Source organism: Rhipicephalus microplus, chromosome 5 (genome assembly GCF_043290135.1).
Source record: "Rhipicephalus microplus isolate Deutch F79 chromosome 5, USDA_Rmic, whole genome shotgun sequence".
Taxonomy (NCBI): Eukaryota; Metazoa; Arthropoda; class Arachnida; order Ixodida; family Ixodidae; genus Rhipicephalus; species Rhipicephalus microplus.
The window spans coordinates 55,971,643-55,988,007 of NC_134704.1; the positions used below are offsets into that span (position 1 = coordinate 55,971,643).

Below are 16,365 nucleotides of genomic sequence, written 5' to 3' on the forward strand. Positions count from 1 at the left end.
ACAGCACATTTTTTACATTTACTAACCACAAGTTGATTACCAATTGAACACTAAACTCTAATAAAAGTTGATCACCAGTCGATCATCAGTCCAATACGAACATTAATCGATTACCAACTGGCCCATGTTGAAATCCACCATTAGTATCTTTGTCACCACTGCTCATTCCCCGGCTCGAGAACTCGAATCTTTTCGTTTTGTCACTGTTCAGTGTATAATTCTCGCTAAAGAACAAAACAAAAATAAAAAATGACTGATAACCTTCTTTGCCGTGTACACGACAGGACTTTAAAGCGACTTCAGACGGCCATTGTGAAGCGAAGATGACGAAGGAATATCCTTGCCGCTGATTGGAACAGGGGGGAGATGAACGACAAGAGAGAAGGCAGGGAGGTTAACCAGGCACATGCCCGGTTTGCTACCCTACGCTGGGGGAACGGGAAGGGGGGATAAGATGATCGGGAGAGAGGAAAGAGAAGAAAAAGAGAAAAAAAAGAGCATTGTTAGTCAATGGGCTGACGCGTATGCAGCGGTGGCACTACACAAAAGGTAAAGGTGGTCACGTAGGGCCTGTAGTCCTCAAAAAGCAAATCGTTTAGAGTGTATGTGTATTCTTAGCATTTGTGTTCTTCGGATGTCTCACGCGTCGGTCTTTCACGTGTTAATCTCTTCAAAAGACTCGGACTGAAAGCGAACAAGTTGGTACGCGAATTCGCGCTATACAACTGTGGGAATATCCCCTGTTCACCTTTCTAACCTCGCCATGATTCGCAGCGGGCCTTCCGGGTGTCTGCGAGCTTTTTTTAATTCTTCACAGAAGCCAGACTGAGCCAACTTAACTCAGATTGATTAACTTCCCTCTTTTACTCGTATCGCAGCTTTATCTGTCAGACTGACTCACCTTTTGCCCTCCGTATTCATCGCTTTTCTTTCTTTATCTTCAGAACTCCTCCAAAAAAGTATGGTTCCGCTTTAGTATCAAACTTTTCCGTGTGTCGTACCTGCGGAGTTCTAAAAAAAATGTCTGCTGAGGACAACACTTGCGTATTATGCCACGCGGGACACAAACCTATTGACATGAAAGGAGAGCAATAAAGAAAAAAATTATTTTGAAAGAACACTTGGTCCAAGTCGTCACTTTTCTACTCAAACCTACACGGTGGTGAGAAGTGCCTTTGTGTAGATATGCTGACATATTTTATGGGTACTTACACTGGTTGCCGTAATGAAGACCACAGTTCTCTTGATGGACCAGTACGACACAGCCAGTTATACGTATGCGAACGCGCTAGGTCTGACGGATGTTTTAAGACTGACATCAGCTGGCGCAGTGTAGAATGATTCGAGATTTCCGGCAGGAGTCCGTGAGTCTCGTAATTAGAATGATGACTTTTCAAAGGAAAGAATGTACTTGATTGCACAGTGGAAAAACTGACTTCACTGGACAGTTTTAAATATCGACGAAACTATGTGGTGCGACAACTTCCCCTTACTTTAATAACACGCAGAAGTGTCTAGAAAAAAATAGCACATGAAAGCACTGAATAAAATGTAAGAACGTGAACGCAAGCCTAATAAAATTAAAAAAAGTTCAGGTTACTCTTTTTTTTTTACCAGCTCTTACTTCCCACTTACCCTTGAAATATACGCGCTAACTCTCTTTTGAAGATCTGTATACCATCTTCGGAGAGTCGTACAAGGTGCTATGCTCTTGAAAAGAGTTAATGGTTGTCTTTAAAGATCGTTATATATGCGGTAAATCATAACTCACCTATAAAAGACCAACATATGCTGTTTTTTTCTTTTTCTTAGAGTACATGTACTAGTCACGGGCAATAATGTGAAGAATCAGCGAGGAATTGTTCACCAAATGTGGAACACATGTAGGTATTGGTGGCTTTGGCGAACACGCCGAAACCCCCCAAAAATAGTGTGTGTGTTCGTGTATGTAAGAGAGGGAGAAATAGAGAAAGAAAGAGAACGACCCAACTGCTTTCCAAAAGCTTGCTTGCGAATCTTTGTACTTATCTTATCTTTGTATTGTATATTTATTTTATCTTTGTATTTTTCGATCAATAAACAGCCATACAATGAGAACACTCTGTCCCCTTGATCTTTCCCTTTGTTGGGCATCCTTCATGCGGTTTTGACTTCATGCGTCTTTGACACTCTTTATGTCTCGCTGTTGATTGCTATGTATAAAGGACCACCAACTATAAACGAGAAACAAGTAGCCGCTTGCAAAATGATGTCTTCTGCGTGCGTGCGTATGTGGGATTCAATTCACCACTGGCATTGTTCGCAGCTGGACGAGCTCCGGATCGAGCTGAACAAGCGAGACCAGGAGCTCCTGGCCATGGGAGCCAAAATGAAGACGCTGGAGGAGCAACACCACGACTACCAGCGACACATCGCCGTGCTCAAGGAGTCCCTGTGCGCCAAGGAGGAGCACTACAACATGCTACAGGCTGACGTCAGTATTGCTTCGTTCTCTACGTCATAAGCTAAACATTGCCTATGGATCAACAATAATCATTGATGGACGTTCATAATCTTAAATACTGGATAGCCCTGATTCAACACAGGGCAGAGAAATTACATTAGTGTCCATGGCAAGTGCTTGTCCTCGCATTAGTGTGTTTCGTCTGTCTTCTGTTTAATCCGTGGTATACCCGCTTGCACATGTGAGTGACAACACATACGTACAGTATATACAGTGTTTTATTGGTCATAACTCGTATGTTCTGTTGAGTTGTGCAATCAGTTCTGCCTTTTTCATTACTGCTTTGTGACGCGTGAAACGTAGAGCCGAAATCTAGTCTATCTTTGACCTCTTCTTGGCTAAAACATGCGTGACATTATTATAACTTGCAGTGCGTGATGTCTGGGCTTTGTACCCTGCAGTTGACTTGTCACCACACTGCAGACGTCACGTCTGAGCTGCGGGTACCGACATCCTTGAAGAAATCGCTGTTATTAAAGACGATAGTCTTTTTTGGGGACCTTCGACGCAAAAATTTTGATCTGCGAGTCCGTCTGCACATTTGTCTGTTTGTCTGCCTTTAACAATACCCTAAATGGCACCAAACGATACCCCAAACGACCGACCACTTTTGCAGCGCCCACCAATATTGCTCAAGGTTTAGCGTTCCTACTTGTGCGGTTGTCAATTAAAAAGCAATTATTGCGCATATCTGAGGCACCACAACAACACGTCAAAATTCTGTATGTTTGTCTTTTTACTAGAAAAGGTATACAAAAGTAATTATAAGGACCTTAACGCTTATTACGCTCCACTGACGTTGCAACGCTTGCACAAAAAGGCAAGTGCTTCCAACGCTATGATAAGACGACACGGTGGTGGCAGCTACCCGTCGCCTTGCGTTCTACAGCTTATCACCTCTGAGACGGGCGCGCACGCCGCGCGCTTCGTTTTCCAAGATAACTGCCAGATAGTGCTCATGTCTCATGCGTGACATGACTTTATGCACTCGTTTGCCTCCGCTGCACGCTCGAGGCACTCTGACGCAGTGCCTCCAGAATACCAATCACCGATTTTCTTGCCCAGAACATCAAGTAAACGTTTTGTGCACTCTCTTTGGATGCAAGACTATCGTCTTTCAATGACATTTACAGTGTAACATGCAGATACGGGGCCAGTTTTTTTCCATGAATCAAACAGAAATGAACAAGCAGCATTTTATTGCGTTTCTTGATGTTCAAATGGTTCTTTATTTAGTGCAGTTAGATCGATTACTAGTGATTAGGCGGCGCATGTATTCTTGAATGTTTATCTTAATTTCTAGGTAAGTGGGACACTGCTGTTGATAATATTGTCGTTTTAGATGTCATACATTCACGTAAATTGTTATTTGACTTCAGTGTCCCTTTAGGTTTGCACGAATGCGGCTTTGGAGTTATAGTTTCGCCCCAGAAAAAAGGAAAGAATGCCTTTGTGAATGCTGCATAGAGTATTTAGAGCAAATAGTAGATGATTTGAGCAGCTCTCTCACACAGCAGAGAATGAAAGAAGCTAGGTGAGGTGTGTTTAGAAGAGATTGTGAACCCTTTAGAGTGCCACAGGCACTCTGCTATGGGAGAGTCGTGTTTAGAGAAATCTATTCTCACGAACAGTGAAAATCAATTACAATCCAACAGAACATCGCGACGGAACACAATATCCACGGACACACCAAAAATTGTTACAAAATGATATGTTTACTTATGTACACGGAACACAAAATACACAGGTACACAAGAATTGTTACAAAAAGATATGTTTAGGTATGTACAATACATGGCAAACGAAGAACACACAAATGAAATGTAAAGATCTGTATGTTAAGTATTTACATAGTATTTAAAAGGCATTTGTGCGAACGCTAAACAAACATTAACCTACCAAAACCAGGCAGGCCTGAAAACAAGCTTTACACGTCTCTCGCAGATGAACACAAAAGGGCAGGACCAGTGTCGAAGGGATTCCTCCTCACCACGAAAGAACAATTCCTCCGACAAAACACATAGTATTTCTTTGTACAGTCACTCCAAAATCGGGAAGAGAGCGCGACGTGGACAACCTGCTGTAACAGCCTCCCAGCGATTCCACCAAAGACACTAGGCACCAACAACAATGAGAAGGCAGGTGAAGCGGCCTCGAGAACAACGTCCAGAAGAAACAAAGCGGTTTACTTCAAGGCCCCAAAATCCAGCATGCACGGCCCTCCAGAGAACACGAGCAACGACGCATTGTCTCAAAACATGCTGATTCGTTTCCCGTAGGGAGCAGTTCGGACATGTTGATGACTGGGCCATTCTCCAACTTTTGAGGTGGTCAAGGGTAGAAAGAACGCCCCACCCCAGTCCTCACATGAAGTCCCGAAGGTGGCCAGGTAAAAATGATGCCGTCAGTGTGCTCTAAGACACACGACTAAAGCGGGTGCGGTGTGCTGGAGGAACTAACGGGAGCAACAAAGCGGCTGTTGTGTTAACGATAGGATTGTCTCTACCTCAGGGCAAGTCGACTGGATATGGCGAAAAAATGCGACAGCTGTTGCATAAAACGAAGGAAGTGTTACTGATTTCGGGCCCCAATTAAGATGCACATTATGCATGAAATACTGAATGTGAGTGCCTAGAAAATAATATGCCAGAGTTCGCGCGGGCGATTCCTCTCCATGCACGAGGCGCAGCAGGAAGCGCAGGGTCAGTAGCTGGAAGCGTATTGACATCGAAGGGAAAGCAAAGCCTCCCTGGGAACGTTGCTATCCTCACGCCACACGAGAAACCAACTCAGTGCCACCGAACCAAAAGAAGGAACACGAGGCAGACTGATATGACCTCACGATGCGTAAAGGTGACTGCTCCATGTGAGAAAGGTACCAAATGTAACTGCAGAACACAGTCTGCGCAAGGTACTTCTGCTCAAGAAGCGGGAAGTCGAAATGCCCCTGCGTTCTCAATTTTTTTTGTTTTACTTCGTGGAGGGTGTTTGACCGAACAGAGTTGCAAACGCCGGAGTGGTTGTATAGAATTCCTAAAATACGAAGAGATGCAGCCGGCTGAAGAAGAGATGCGGAGCTAAGTCTGGAGTTTGGAATGCCGATGAACAAATACTGGGATTTAGAGAAGTTTAGTGCGGCACCTGAAATGTCATCATATCGAAAGAATAAACGCAGGCTATGTGAAAGACTATCTTCATCTGAAAGGTACAAAGTAATGTCAGCAAAAGCTGTGAGCGCTACACACACACACACACACACACACACACACACATATATATTTATATATATTGTAAGCACGATATTGACAACGTTTGACCTTCATCCTCTTCATCTGTATATAATCATCATCACAAAAAACGTCGTCTTCGTTCGAAGGGCTGATCAGGCGATTCGGCCTAATAAACGCCGTCGAGACTCTAACGCTGCTACTGTCTTACAGAGTGGTGGAAGTGCTTTGATCCCCAAGTCCTCTCCAACGTCATATTCCCCTGGAGCTTCGTTCGGGTCGCCGCTTGCTTCTCCGTCCGCTGTCATGGCTCAAGAACCGCTGCCCGGAACATCCAGCATCCCTGTCCAACAAACCATTCCTGCGTGGATCGTCAACGCCCGGCAGCGCGACCCACCCATCTTCTGTGGTCTTCCACGCGACGACGTCGAGGTATGGCTAAAAGAATACGACATGACCAGTGTTTATAACCAATGGGATGAGCCTCAAAAACTTGGTCCCGTCGCCTTCTATCTGTCCGATGTCGCGAAAACGTGGTTTTTTAACCACGAGAGCAGCTTCCCGGATTGGCCTACTTTTGCTCAACAAGTCCGTAGGATTTTTGTAAAACCGAACATCCATTCCGAAGTGTCGAAACGAAAGCTCGATGGGCGTGCCCAACTTCCAGGGGAGACGTACACTGCGTACATTGAAGACGTCCTTGCCCTTTGCCACCGCGTGAACTCGGCGATGACAGAAGCTCATCGTGTTCGCCACATCATCAAAGGGATAGGCCATGTCGCGTTTATTGCTCTGGCTGTTGAAAACTCCACCACCGTTGAGGACGTCATCACGACATGTCAGCATCTTGATGAACTCCAAGCCATTCGATTGCACCCAGACTACCCAGACGCCAGTGACAGCCGGCCTTCCTCGGATGCGGAATCGCGTGCGCTGATTCGCACTCTGATTCGCGAGGAACTTCAAGTGCAAGGGTTGTCATGTGCACCCGCCCCTCGGCCTCACTCTCAATCTGCTGGTCTGCGCGACATCATCAAAGAAGAGCTCTCATCCATGGCTGGCGCTCTCCCATCGAACATTACGGCGCCACCAACACCACCCATGACGTATGCGCAAGTCGCTGCCATGCCACCTGCCTTGGTTCAGCACGCGCATCCTGTTCCTGCGCAGTCCAACGTAGCAGCACTTGCACCACACTCGCCAGTACCAGCGCCTGTGACAGCTCCAGCACACTACGCCCCCTGGCGCTCGCCTCGCCCAATATGTTACTATTGTGGCACTCGGGGCCATATTTTACGATTTTGCCGCCAGCGCCAACAGGATGAACGCCGTGGCTACGATGTTTACGAAAGGGATTCGGAGCCATCCCCGAACGAACCAGTACCAGCGATGCCCTACGACACGTTCCTTCTCTCCGACTTCTCCACTCGCCGCACCTCGGCCCTGCTATCCCGGATGCCGCCGGTCCCCTTCACCTCTACAACGCTCAACATCTCCTCTGAGACCGGTTGTACCTACTTCTGACTATCACTCGGAAAACTAGCTGGTGCAGTTTTTGGAGGGAAAGCTGCATCGCTCAAACAAACACCAAGACCTCCAGAGGGCCCAGCCAACTTGTTATTAGTGTATGCGGAAGGGGTACCAGTTCAGGCATTGGCGGACACGGGGGCTGCTATTTCTGTTATTCATGCGGATTTGTGTACTCGTCTACGTAAGGTTACCACACCTTATACTGGCACTCTCTTACGTAGCGCAAATGACTCGCACATACGGCCATCAGCACAGTGCACCGTTAGAGTTTTCATTGATGGGATCCGGCATCATATTCAGTTTGCCGTGCTGGATTCTTGTGCTTTTATGCTTATTTTAGAATGGGACTTTCTTTCTGATGCTGCTGCTTTCATCTCTTGTCGACAACAACTCATACATATGCGAGAGACGGATAATATTTCCCCGAAATTATCACGTGACTGGCTACGAACAGCCAATGACTTCCTTGTGCCACCTAACCACAAGCACGTTATCACGGTTATGTCTGACTCTATTGACCACGGTGACGTCCTAGTCAGTCCATCAGCCCGTTGTCTATCCAGAGTGATTGCACTTTCGAGTCTTGTTCGCTTCTCTAACGGCACCGCATTTCTCGCAGTACTGAATATCACCAATAAGCCGATTCTGCTGACCAAGGGCACTGTTGTAGTTTCCAGCGTGGACACACAACCTATCTCTGTAGTGGCTTCAGATACCAGTCTGGTGGAATCACGTTCAATACCAACAGATGCTCCACCCACTACGGCTCTCGTCAATACCATCAGCACGGATCTCACTCTTCCGCAAGCAGACGAACTACTGGCGTTGTTGTCTAAGCATAAATTTTCTTTCGACGTACATTCCACTGCTCTAAGCCAGACTTCTGCGGTGGCTCATCGCATACACACCGACGGAACTTCTATTGTCCGTCGTCGATCATACCGTGTTTCTTCCAGCGAACGCGAGATCATCGACAAGCACGTTGCTGATATGCTCAAGCAAAACATCATCCGCCCCTCCTGAAGCCCTTGGTCGTCACCTGTCGTTCTCGTAAGAAAAAAAGACGGCTCGGTGCGATTCTGCGTTGACTACCGCGCATTAAAGAAAGTAACCAGAAAAGACGTATATCCCTTGCCTCGCATTGATGATGCCTTAGATTCCTTACAAGGAGTGGAATATTTTTCGAGCCTTGACCTGCGCTCCGGTTATTGGCAAATTCCAATTCACGAGGATGCAAGGAAAAAACTGTCTTTGCCATACCCGATGGGCTTTACGAATTTAACGTCATGCCTTTCGGCCTCTGCAATGCGCCAGCAACGTTTGAATGACTGATAGACACTGTATTGCGGGGCCTTAAGTGGAAAACATGCTTATGTTACCTTGACGACATCGTCATATTTTCTTCAACATTCAAACAGTACTTGCAGCGCCTGGATGAAGTTCTGACGTGTCTCGCAGCTGCTGACCTTCAGCTCAACACCAAGAAGTGCTACTTTGCTAGCAAAAGTATTAAAGTACTCGGACATCTCGTCAGCAAATATGGAATCCGGCCTGATCCCAACAAGATTACCGCCGTTCTTCACTTCCCGGTGCCTCAGCGCGTCAAAGAGCTCCGAAGCTTTCTTGGCCTTGCGTCGTACTTCCGGCGCTTTATATGAGACTTCGCCATCATTGCTGCGCCACTTCACCAACTCCTTTCTTCGGGAGCGTCATACGTATGGTCGGACGAATGCCAAATGGCTTTTGACACCTTGAAACGTGCCCTCACGTCTGAGCCAGTGCTTTGTCATTTCGATAACGCCGCACCCACTCTCCTCCATACTGATGCCAGCGGACACGGACTCGGCGCTGTACTTCTGCAACGAACAGAGCGTTATGACGAACGTGTGTGTGATCGTATATGCAAGTCGCACCCTCACAGCAGCAGAGAAAAACTACACCATCACCGAGCAGGAGTGTCTCGCTGTTGTCTGGGCCATCCAGAAGTTTCGACCATATCTTCACGGCCGCCACTTTACCGTCGTCACTGACCACCACGTTTTGTGCTGGCTGTCGACGTTGAAGAATTTGTCTGGACGTCTCGTTCGCTGGATACTTCGTCTTCAAGAATACGAGTTTGACGTTATCTACAAATCCGGCAAGAAACACAACGATGCCTATGCCCTTAGCCGCTGTCCTTTACAATCTTCATCAGGCACTCCTGGCCTGTCGCCAACTGTGAGTGAACCCATCAAAGTGTCTCCGTCAGTTCATTCACTCGCCGCTGTCGATTTTCTTTGTACCTTCAACAACGACACGTTTGCATCACACCAACGCAGCGACACTTACTGCTGCTCTATAATGCAGCGCCTTCAAGGCTCCTCTCGTCCTCCCAACACTCGCGCCCATCGACAGCTGCGGAACTTCAAGACTGAAAACTCAATCCTTTACCGCTTTGTCTTCCACCCCGAAGGACAGCGCTGGGTTCCTGTTGCTCCTCGTTCGCTAAGGGCGCAGATTTTGGAGGCCTTTCACGATGACCCCAAGGCTGGTCATCTCGGTTTTCAAAAAACCGATGAACGCATCCGCAGTCGTTTTGCCTGGCCTTGTCTTTCCAACTGCATGGCGCGATATGTTGCGTCATGCTCGCTATGCCAACGCCGCAAGCGACCCACTTCCTCCCCGGCCGGTCTTCTACAACTTCTTCCGTGTCCTGACGCTCCCTTCGATGTCATTGGCATTGATCTCTACGGACCGCTACCAATATCAACTAGCGGCAAGCGCTGGATTGTCACAGCAGTTGACAACTTAACAAGGTACGCCGAAACAGCTGCACTTCCTTCAGGATCAGCAGAGGACATTGCCACATTTTTTCTGGAGGCAATCTTTCTAAGACATGGTGCACCACGCATCTTATTGAGCGATCGCGGCAAGGCGTTTCTCTCGAAACTACTCGAACAAGTCCTCCACGCATGTAATACAATTCGTAAGACGACATCCAGCTACCATCCCCAGACTAACGGCCTCACAGAGCGCTTCCATCGAACTTTGACAGACATGATATCTATGTATATCAACGCCGACCACACCAACTAAGATATCATCCTGCCATTCGTGACTTTTGCGTACAATACCGCTACGCAGCGCACCACGGGCTATTCCCCATTCTTTTTCGTCTATGGCCGTCAACCAACATCTCCGCTCGACATCTCCTTTTTTGACGTCCCTGTGAGCTCGTCATCGTCATCGAGGGAGCACTTAATCTCTCGCCTGGCCGATTGTCGCCGACGCGCCCACCTCAATACACAGGCAAGCCAACAAGAGCGGAAGACTCGCTACGATGGCGTCCACCGCGTAGTTCACTTCAGTACTGGAGACAAAGTACTGTTGTGGACCCCAACGCGGGTTCCCGGCCTGTGTGATAAGTTTCACTCACGTTTCATCGGCCCCTATGCTATAGTCGAGCAGACGTCTCCTGTTAACTATCGAGTAACCCCTATTGTCATGCCTCCCGATGGCCGTTTTCGTGGTAGGGAGGTTGTTCACGTGTCGCGCTTAAAAGCATTTGTGCGCCGTACACCATCATCATAAACAGCGGCCTAATTGGCCGCTTCTGCGCGAGGGGGAAATTAGTGGAAGCACAATATTGACAACGTTTGACCTTCATCTTCTTCATCTGTATATAATCATCATCACAAAAAACGTCATCTTCGTTCGAAGGGTTGATCAAGCGATTCGGCCTAATAAACGCCTTCGAGACTCCAACGCTGCTACTGTCTTACAATATATGTGTGTTCAGAAAAAGTTTATTCTATCATGGGATGCAACAAACCTATGGAACGAGCGTCTGTGTTTAGAAATATTTTATTTACACTATGTACAAAAAACAAAAGTTTCATAACATTCCAGCAATGGGCACATATACTTCGACAGATCTATGTACCACGAACAACGTCAGCTACGTTGAAAGAAAGACATCGTTGCTCTAATATACATGACAATGTTGGCATACGTGTACACAAGAACTCATGCGATATCATGATACAATGAACAGTATAACGATGCAATAGATGCAATGAAACACAACTGCTTACAAACGAAATCATGAATAACTACTCAACTGGTGCTGCTTAGCACCAAGTCGGTAGAAAAATGAGTTTTACCTTATCGTGTTCAACATTCACGAAAGGACACGACCAATGCCGCAGAAACTCGTGCTCCCCGAGGAAGAAAAGCTCCTCAGAGAGGAACGCGAGCATCTCTCGTGTCATTCTCGCCAGTATTGGCCACAAAGCACGCTGGCGGCGATCGGCAGCTACGGCCTCACATCGGTTTCTCCAAAGGCTGAACAGCCCCGCAACTATTAAAAGAGCGGAGAAGTGGCCGCGTGGAAATCGGCCGTTGGACATGAAAGTTCGCACACCCTGTCCCCGAAAACCAGCGTTCACCACATGCCGAAAAAGGCGGGAGACCACATATTCAATCGTCGCATGTCGATTGGTCTCGACCATGACGCAGTTGGGGCAAGTGGAAGTGTGAACCACCTGCCACCGCTGCAACCAATCTCGCGTAGGGAGCAAGCCCCAGCCCAATCACCAGACAATGTCTCTGAGATGCCCTGGCAACACTGCTGCAGTTATTGGTTTCCAAGCGCGGCTCATTATAGATTGACGATGCTGGGGCACCAAGGGCCGTATAAGGGCGGCCATTGTGTCCACCACTTTAGAATCATCTACCTCTATCTCTGGGCACGTAGCTTCCAAACGTCGGTGAAATGACAGAAGGGCTCGATATAAAGGTGGTAATTCAGTTGATTGGGGACCTTGGTTAATTTGGCTATTCGGCAAGAAGACGCGTAGTGATGGCCCCAGATGGTAGCGAGCCAGTGTCTGAGCGGGCGTGCCATCATTGGTTAGTATTCGCAAAAAAGTGTAGGGGCACAAGGTAGAAGTTGTGACGGAAAAGTCAGGGAATGCAAATCCGGGGAATGAAAAATTACGCACCTAATGCTTTACTTCATGGCTGTTGATTAACCAAAAAGGAAAGCAGATCTACCCTAAGTAGTCGTAGAAAGCCTCCATACAAAGCCTAACTATATCTAAACTTTCGCCTGCCTATCAAAAAAATGTTTCATTTGCAATTTGCCCAATTTGCGGACAACAAAAGTAAATTGAGTTTCCGTTTTATTCTTTAAGAAAACCACTACAAGATAAAGAAAACGTTCGAATGGTGATGATAAAATAACCGCTACAAATTTGTCTTCAAACGAGGGGCCGGATCTGGCTAAAGATGTACTAATAGTCCTATGAATAAATAAATAATAAATAATTAATGTAAAATTGACTCTGAATCAAATGTTGGTGTTTGAAGCGGTTTTTTCAAACCTTCTCGGAGATGTACCTAACGATGCGTAAGCGTAGAACTTTATTGTAGCTTGCAGCTTTCGTTGTAGCGTTGTTTCCGTTATTTATTTCGCCTGCTTTCATCTGTTTGTAGCGTCTGTAAGGGTTCTATAGTGGCCACATCCCGAGACCACCGAAACTCAAATGTGGCACTAAATTTCCACATATTATGCATTTTATTCGTACTTGATAACACCGTCTTTACACCTTGACCTTGAGAGGGCTTTTCAATGCGCAATCATATCTACACCAACTCAACGTGAAACAGTCCGCCCTTTGTGGTGCGAGATGGCCATCTCTATAAAGAAAAAAAGGTATAACAGAAAATAATTTTTTTTAGCGGTGCTTGGATGGAATCCTGGATTCAAACCTCATTTCATGCTCTGCGGAAAAAAGAGAGATGTTCTTGAAAATGGAAGAAATAAAGAAGGATGCTATTTCGTGCCCGTTTCAAGACAGCTTTTTTGTTTTCGCTACACCCCAGCAGCACTCATGGTTCGACAACATTCCATACCTTGACGCCTTTCATACCACATCGCCTGACTTTATGTATCGCTTATCCTTACACAATACATTGATTATCGCTGCAATTATAGCTTGCAATTATAGTTAATACTTAACAAAGTAAATATCGTAAATCAAACTAAAACGCAGTTGTGCTTTTTATCGTCATTCCATTTTCTATTCAAGTAGGTAAAGTCCGGACTCTATTTGTTTGGAAGGTGTAACTGTATATATGACATAGAAATCAAATTGGTTAATAATTTTTTAAATATCATCAGCCGGGGTGGTCTGCTTACGTACAGTGGTTGCGGTGCTCGGATTTCCAGCTGGAGGTCGTGCGTTCAATTCCTGCCACGGTGGTCCATAGACCTAAACTTAGCCCATAGGCTTAAACTTAAGAACCCCGGTAAATAAACCCAACTGGTCGAATCATTTGGAGCCCTCTTTTCCGGCGTGCCTGACAATCAGATCGGGGTTATGTGACATGATATCAGAGAGATTAAGAATGAACGGGAAAAAAATCGGCGAATAATCGATACAAAAAAGTTACACCATCTCCCTCTGAAGGGAACCATGTGTAGATGTGAAGCAGCGCACGCTAACGCTTACACTGGCGGCGGCGTTGACACTGGCACTCATCGCTGCGTTGCGCAGGAGAGAACCTGGGGAGCCGCAAAGCATGCAGTGACAGACCGGTGTTTTCTGCTGGAACATGCCAACCGCTGCTGATGGACAATGACAGATAGAAGACTCCGATTGGACATTGAGACCTGCAGTCCTCTTTTAGTTAACATGCATGCTGTGGATTTTCATTGTTTAACAACGCACAGGAGAAATATTCCACCGGCACTACTTTGGAGATCAAGATTCAGTGTCCATGTGTACGAAGTGACCAGTTAATGGTTGTTCAGCGTGGGCAGTTGGTTACATTTGGTTAGTGAGCTATCTCAGTGCAGTTTCAGTTTCCACTATGAAAGGCCCATGAGAGGGCATCATGCTCTCTCATAGTAGAGTAAAAAGTGCTCTAAAATTGTAAACCATTTTTTCTACACTAAATATTACAGGGTAGGGTCCGAGTCATCGTGAACTCGTTCACGGCGTAATTATTGTCAATACGACCTCATAAAGTGTGAAGTTCTCGGGACAGCTTAGTGCTCCCACGTAGTATAGTACCTGGTACCCTAAATCGTTACCCACTCTTTCTAAAAAGAGCAAATGTTTATTTTTTGTACATACATAGCCTAAATAAACTTTTTCTAAACAGCATTTATTTCCGTACTGCGAGCATTTCTTACATCTATCTGCGTATCTACCTTTGCCGCTTACGTTTGGGGGCTCTCGTGATTAGCTACTTAAGTTGGCATGAACCAAAATTATCCAAAATTAGTAAGGAAGGGTATGATAGTTTGACGAATATGGTGCCCTGGAAAAAACATGAATAATGTCACAATCCCATCGCGTACGTCATCGAAGAGTTCTTGCCAGACAGTGGTGCATACCCGCGGGTGCATATGTGCCACTGGTATGCTGGTATGGCCACAGGTGATTGACACTCCGCATCTACCCAGGAACGACGAAAAAACACATGGCCCCGCCACGGTGGTATAGTGGCTAAGGTACTGAGCTGCTGACCCACAGGTCGCGGGTTCGAATCCCGGCTGCTGCGGCTGCATTTCCGATGGAGGCGGAAATGTTGTAGGCCCGTGGGCTCAGATTTGGGTGCACGTTAAAGAACCCCAGGTGGTCGAAATTTATGGAGCCCTCCACTACGACGCCTCTCGTAATCATATAGTGGTTTTGGGACGTTAAACCCGACATATCAATCAATCAACGAAAACACACATGGCCAATTCCGACGCGTGAGCGTTAAGGGAAACCTGGAATCGGCAGCGCTGTCCCGATGAATGAAAATAATACATGTTAGGGACTTGCCAGGAATCGAACCCAAGCATTCTGCGGGGTAATCAAGAATTCTACCACAAAGCCAGGCCAGGTCTCGGAACTACTTTTTCCAATGTAGGTGAAGGCTGCCGTGCTGGTTATCCAATTTTATAAACAATAAATATGTGTTCCTATGGTACAGCAGTAGCGTCAGGTTAGCTTCAATTGTAGTTAGATGCCATGCGCTGAAGTTGATTTATGCAGCAGCGTCCAGGGCTACCATACTCGCGAGCACCAGCTATTCATATCAGCTTATCGCTTCTGTTGTTGCTAATACTCATGTTACTGTTGGCATCATTGTGCAAGTGCAAACAACTAGTTATATAACAATCTGCAACTCTTCAACATATTTCTATGCGTGAAACATGTCATACATGTATGTGGCATCGTTTTATAACGCGTCACTAAATAAAAATTGCAACAAGGTCACCTTTCCTCCGCATGCTTCGCATAACGTGGATTCGCAAAGTACTTGAGATCTACCGAGTTTTTCAATTAAGGAACTCATTAGCAGACACCGCCTGCATCGGCATTGCGAAGCGAAAGAGGGGGGAGCGTAGGAAAGAAGAGAGAGGGAGGGTATGAGCATGAGCAAAGGGTGTGTAAGCACCGCTGGGTGGAATGCCTAGAGGGGAGAGAGGAGGAAGCGACCATCGGCATCACGAGTTGAGACAGGGGGAGGGGCGCGCATGCGCTGTAAGGGTGGTCACGCCGCACACCGGACTGACCATAATAGCTTCGCATCTAAAATAACGCTCATCGATTTGGATTCAATGATAAACAGTGGCTAAAGAGGTGAACCGTCAATTGATGAAAAAAGTTAATCAACCATACCAAGAAACACATTAGCCAAGGCATAATAATTTTCATTGGAGGGGAACCACATCTACTATTAGTGCTGTACTAGTTTTGTAATGAGAGAACTAAGTCTTGTTTTCAAGGCATTGAGTAGTGCGTTCCTTAATGATGAGCGTGCAGTGAATGTATTATCAACACACTTACAGGTGGAAGAACTGCGGCAGCGGCTGGAGGAGAAGAACAAGCTGATAGAGAAGAAGACTCAGCAGGCGCTAACAGCTACGCAGGAGCGCAACCACCTAAGCCAAGAACTGCAGGAGCTTAGAGACCACATGGATATCAAGGACCGAAAGATAAACGTGCTTCAAAGAAAGGTGGGTTTGCAAACGTTGTTATATCAATGCAGAAACAGCAAGATTTGACGATGACGCTTTTAGGTTGGTTGGCGCGTACCCACTCAGGGGAATCGGCCAAGAGTATC

General features: G+C 46.4%; 1 protein-coding gene across 1 annotated transcript in view; it reads left to right on the plus strand.

The window, feature by feature from the left end:
- LOC119174518 (uncharacterized) overlaps positions 1–16,365 on the plus strand; it is a 171,179-nt gene that overhangs the window by 110,273 nt on the left and 44,541 nt on the right. The window contains exons 5-6 of the mRNA XM_075895504.1: positions 2,306–2,473; positions 16,091–16,258. Coding sequence (XP_075751619.1) covers positions 2,306–2,473; positions 16,091–16,258 — 336 coding nt within the window. The remainder of the gene's footprint in view (positions 1–2,305; positions 2,474–16,090; positions 16,259–16,365) is intronic.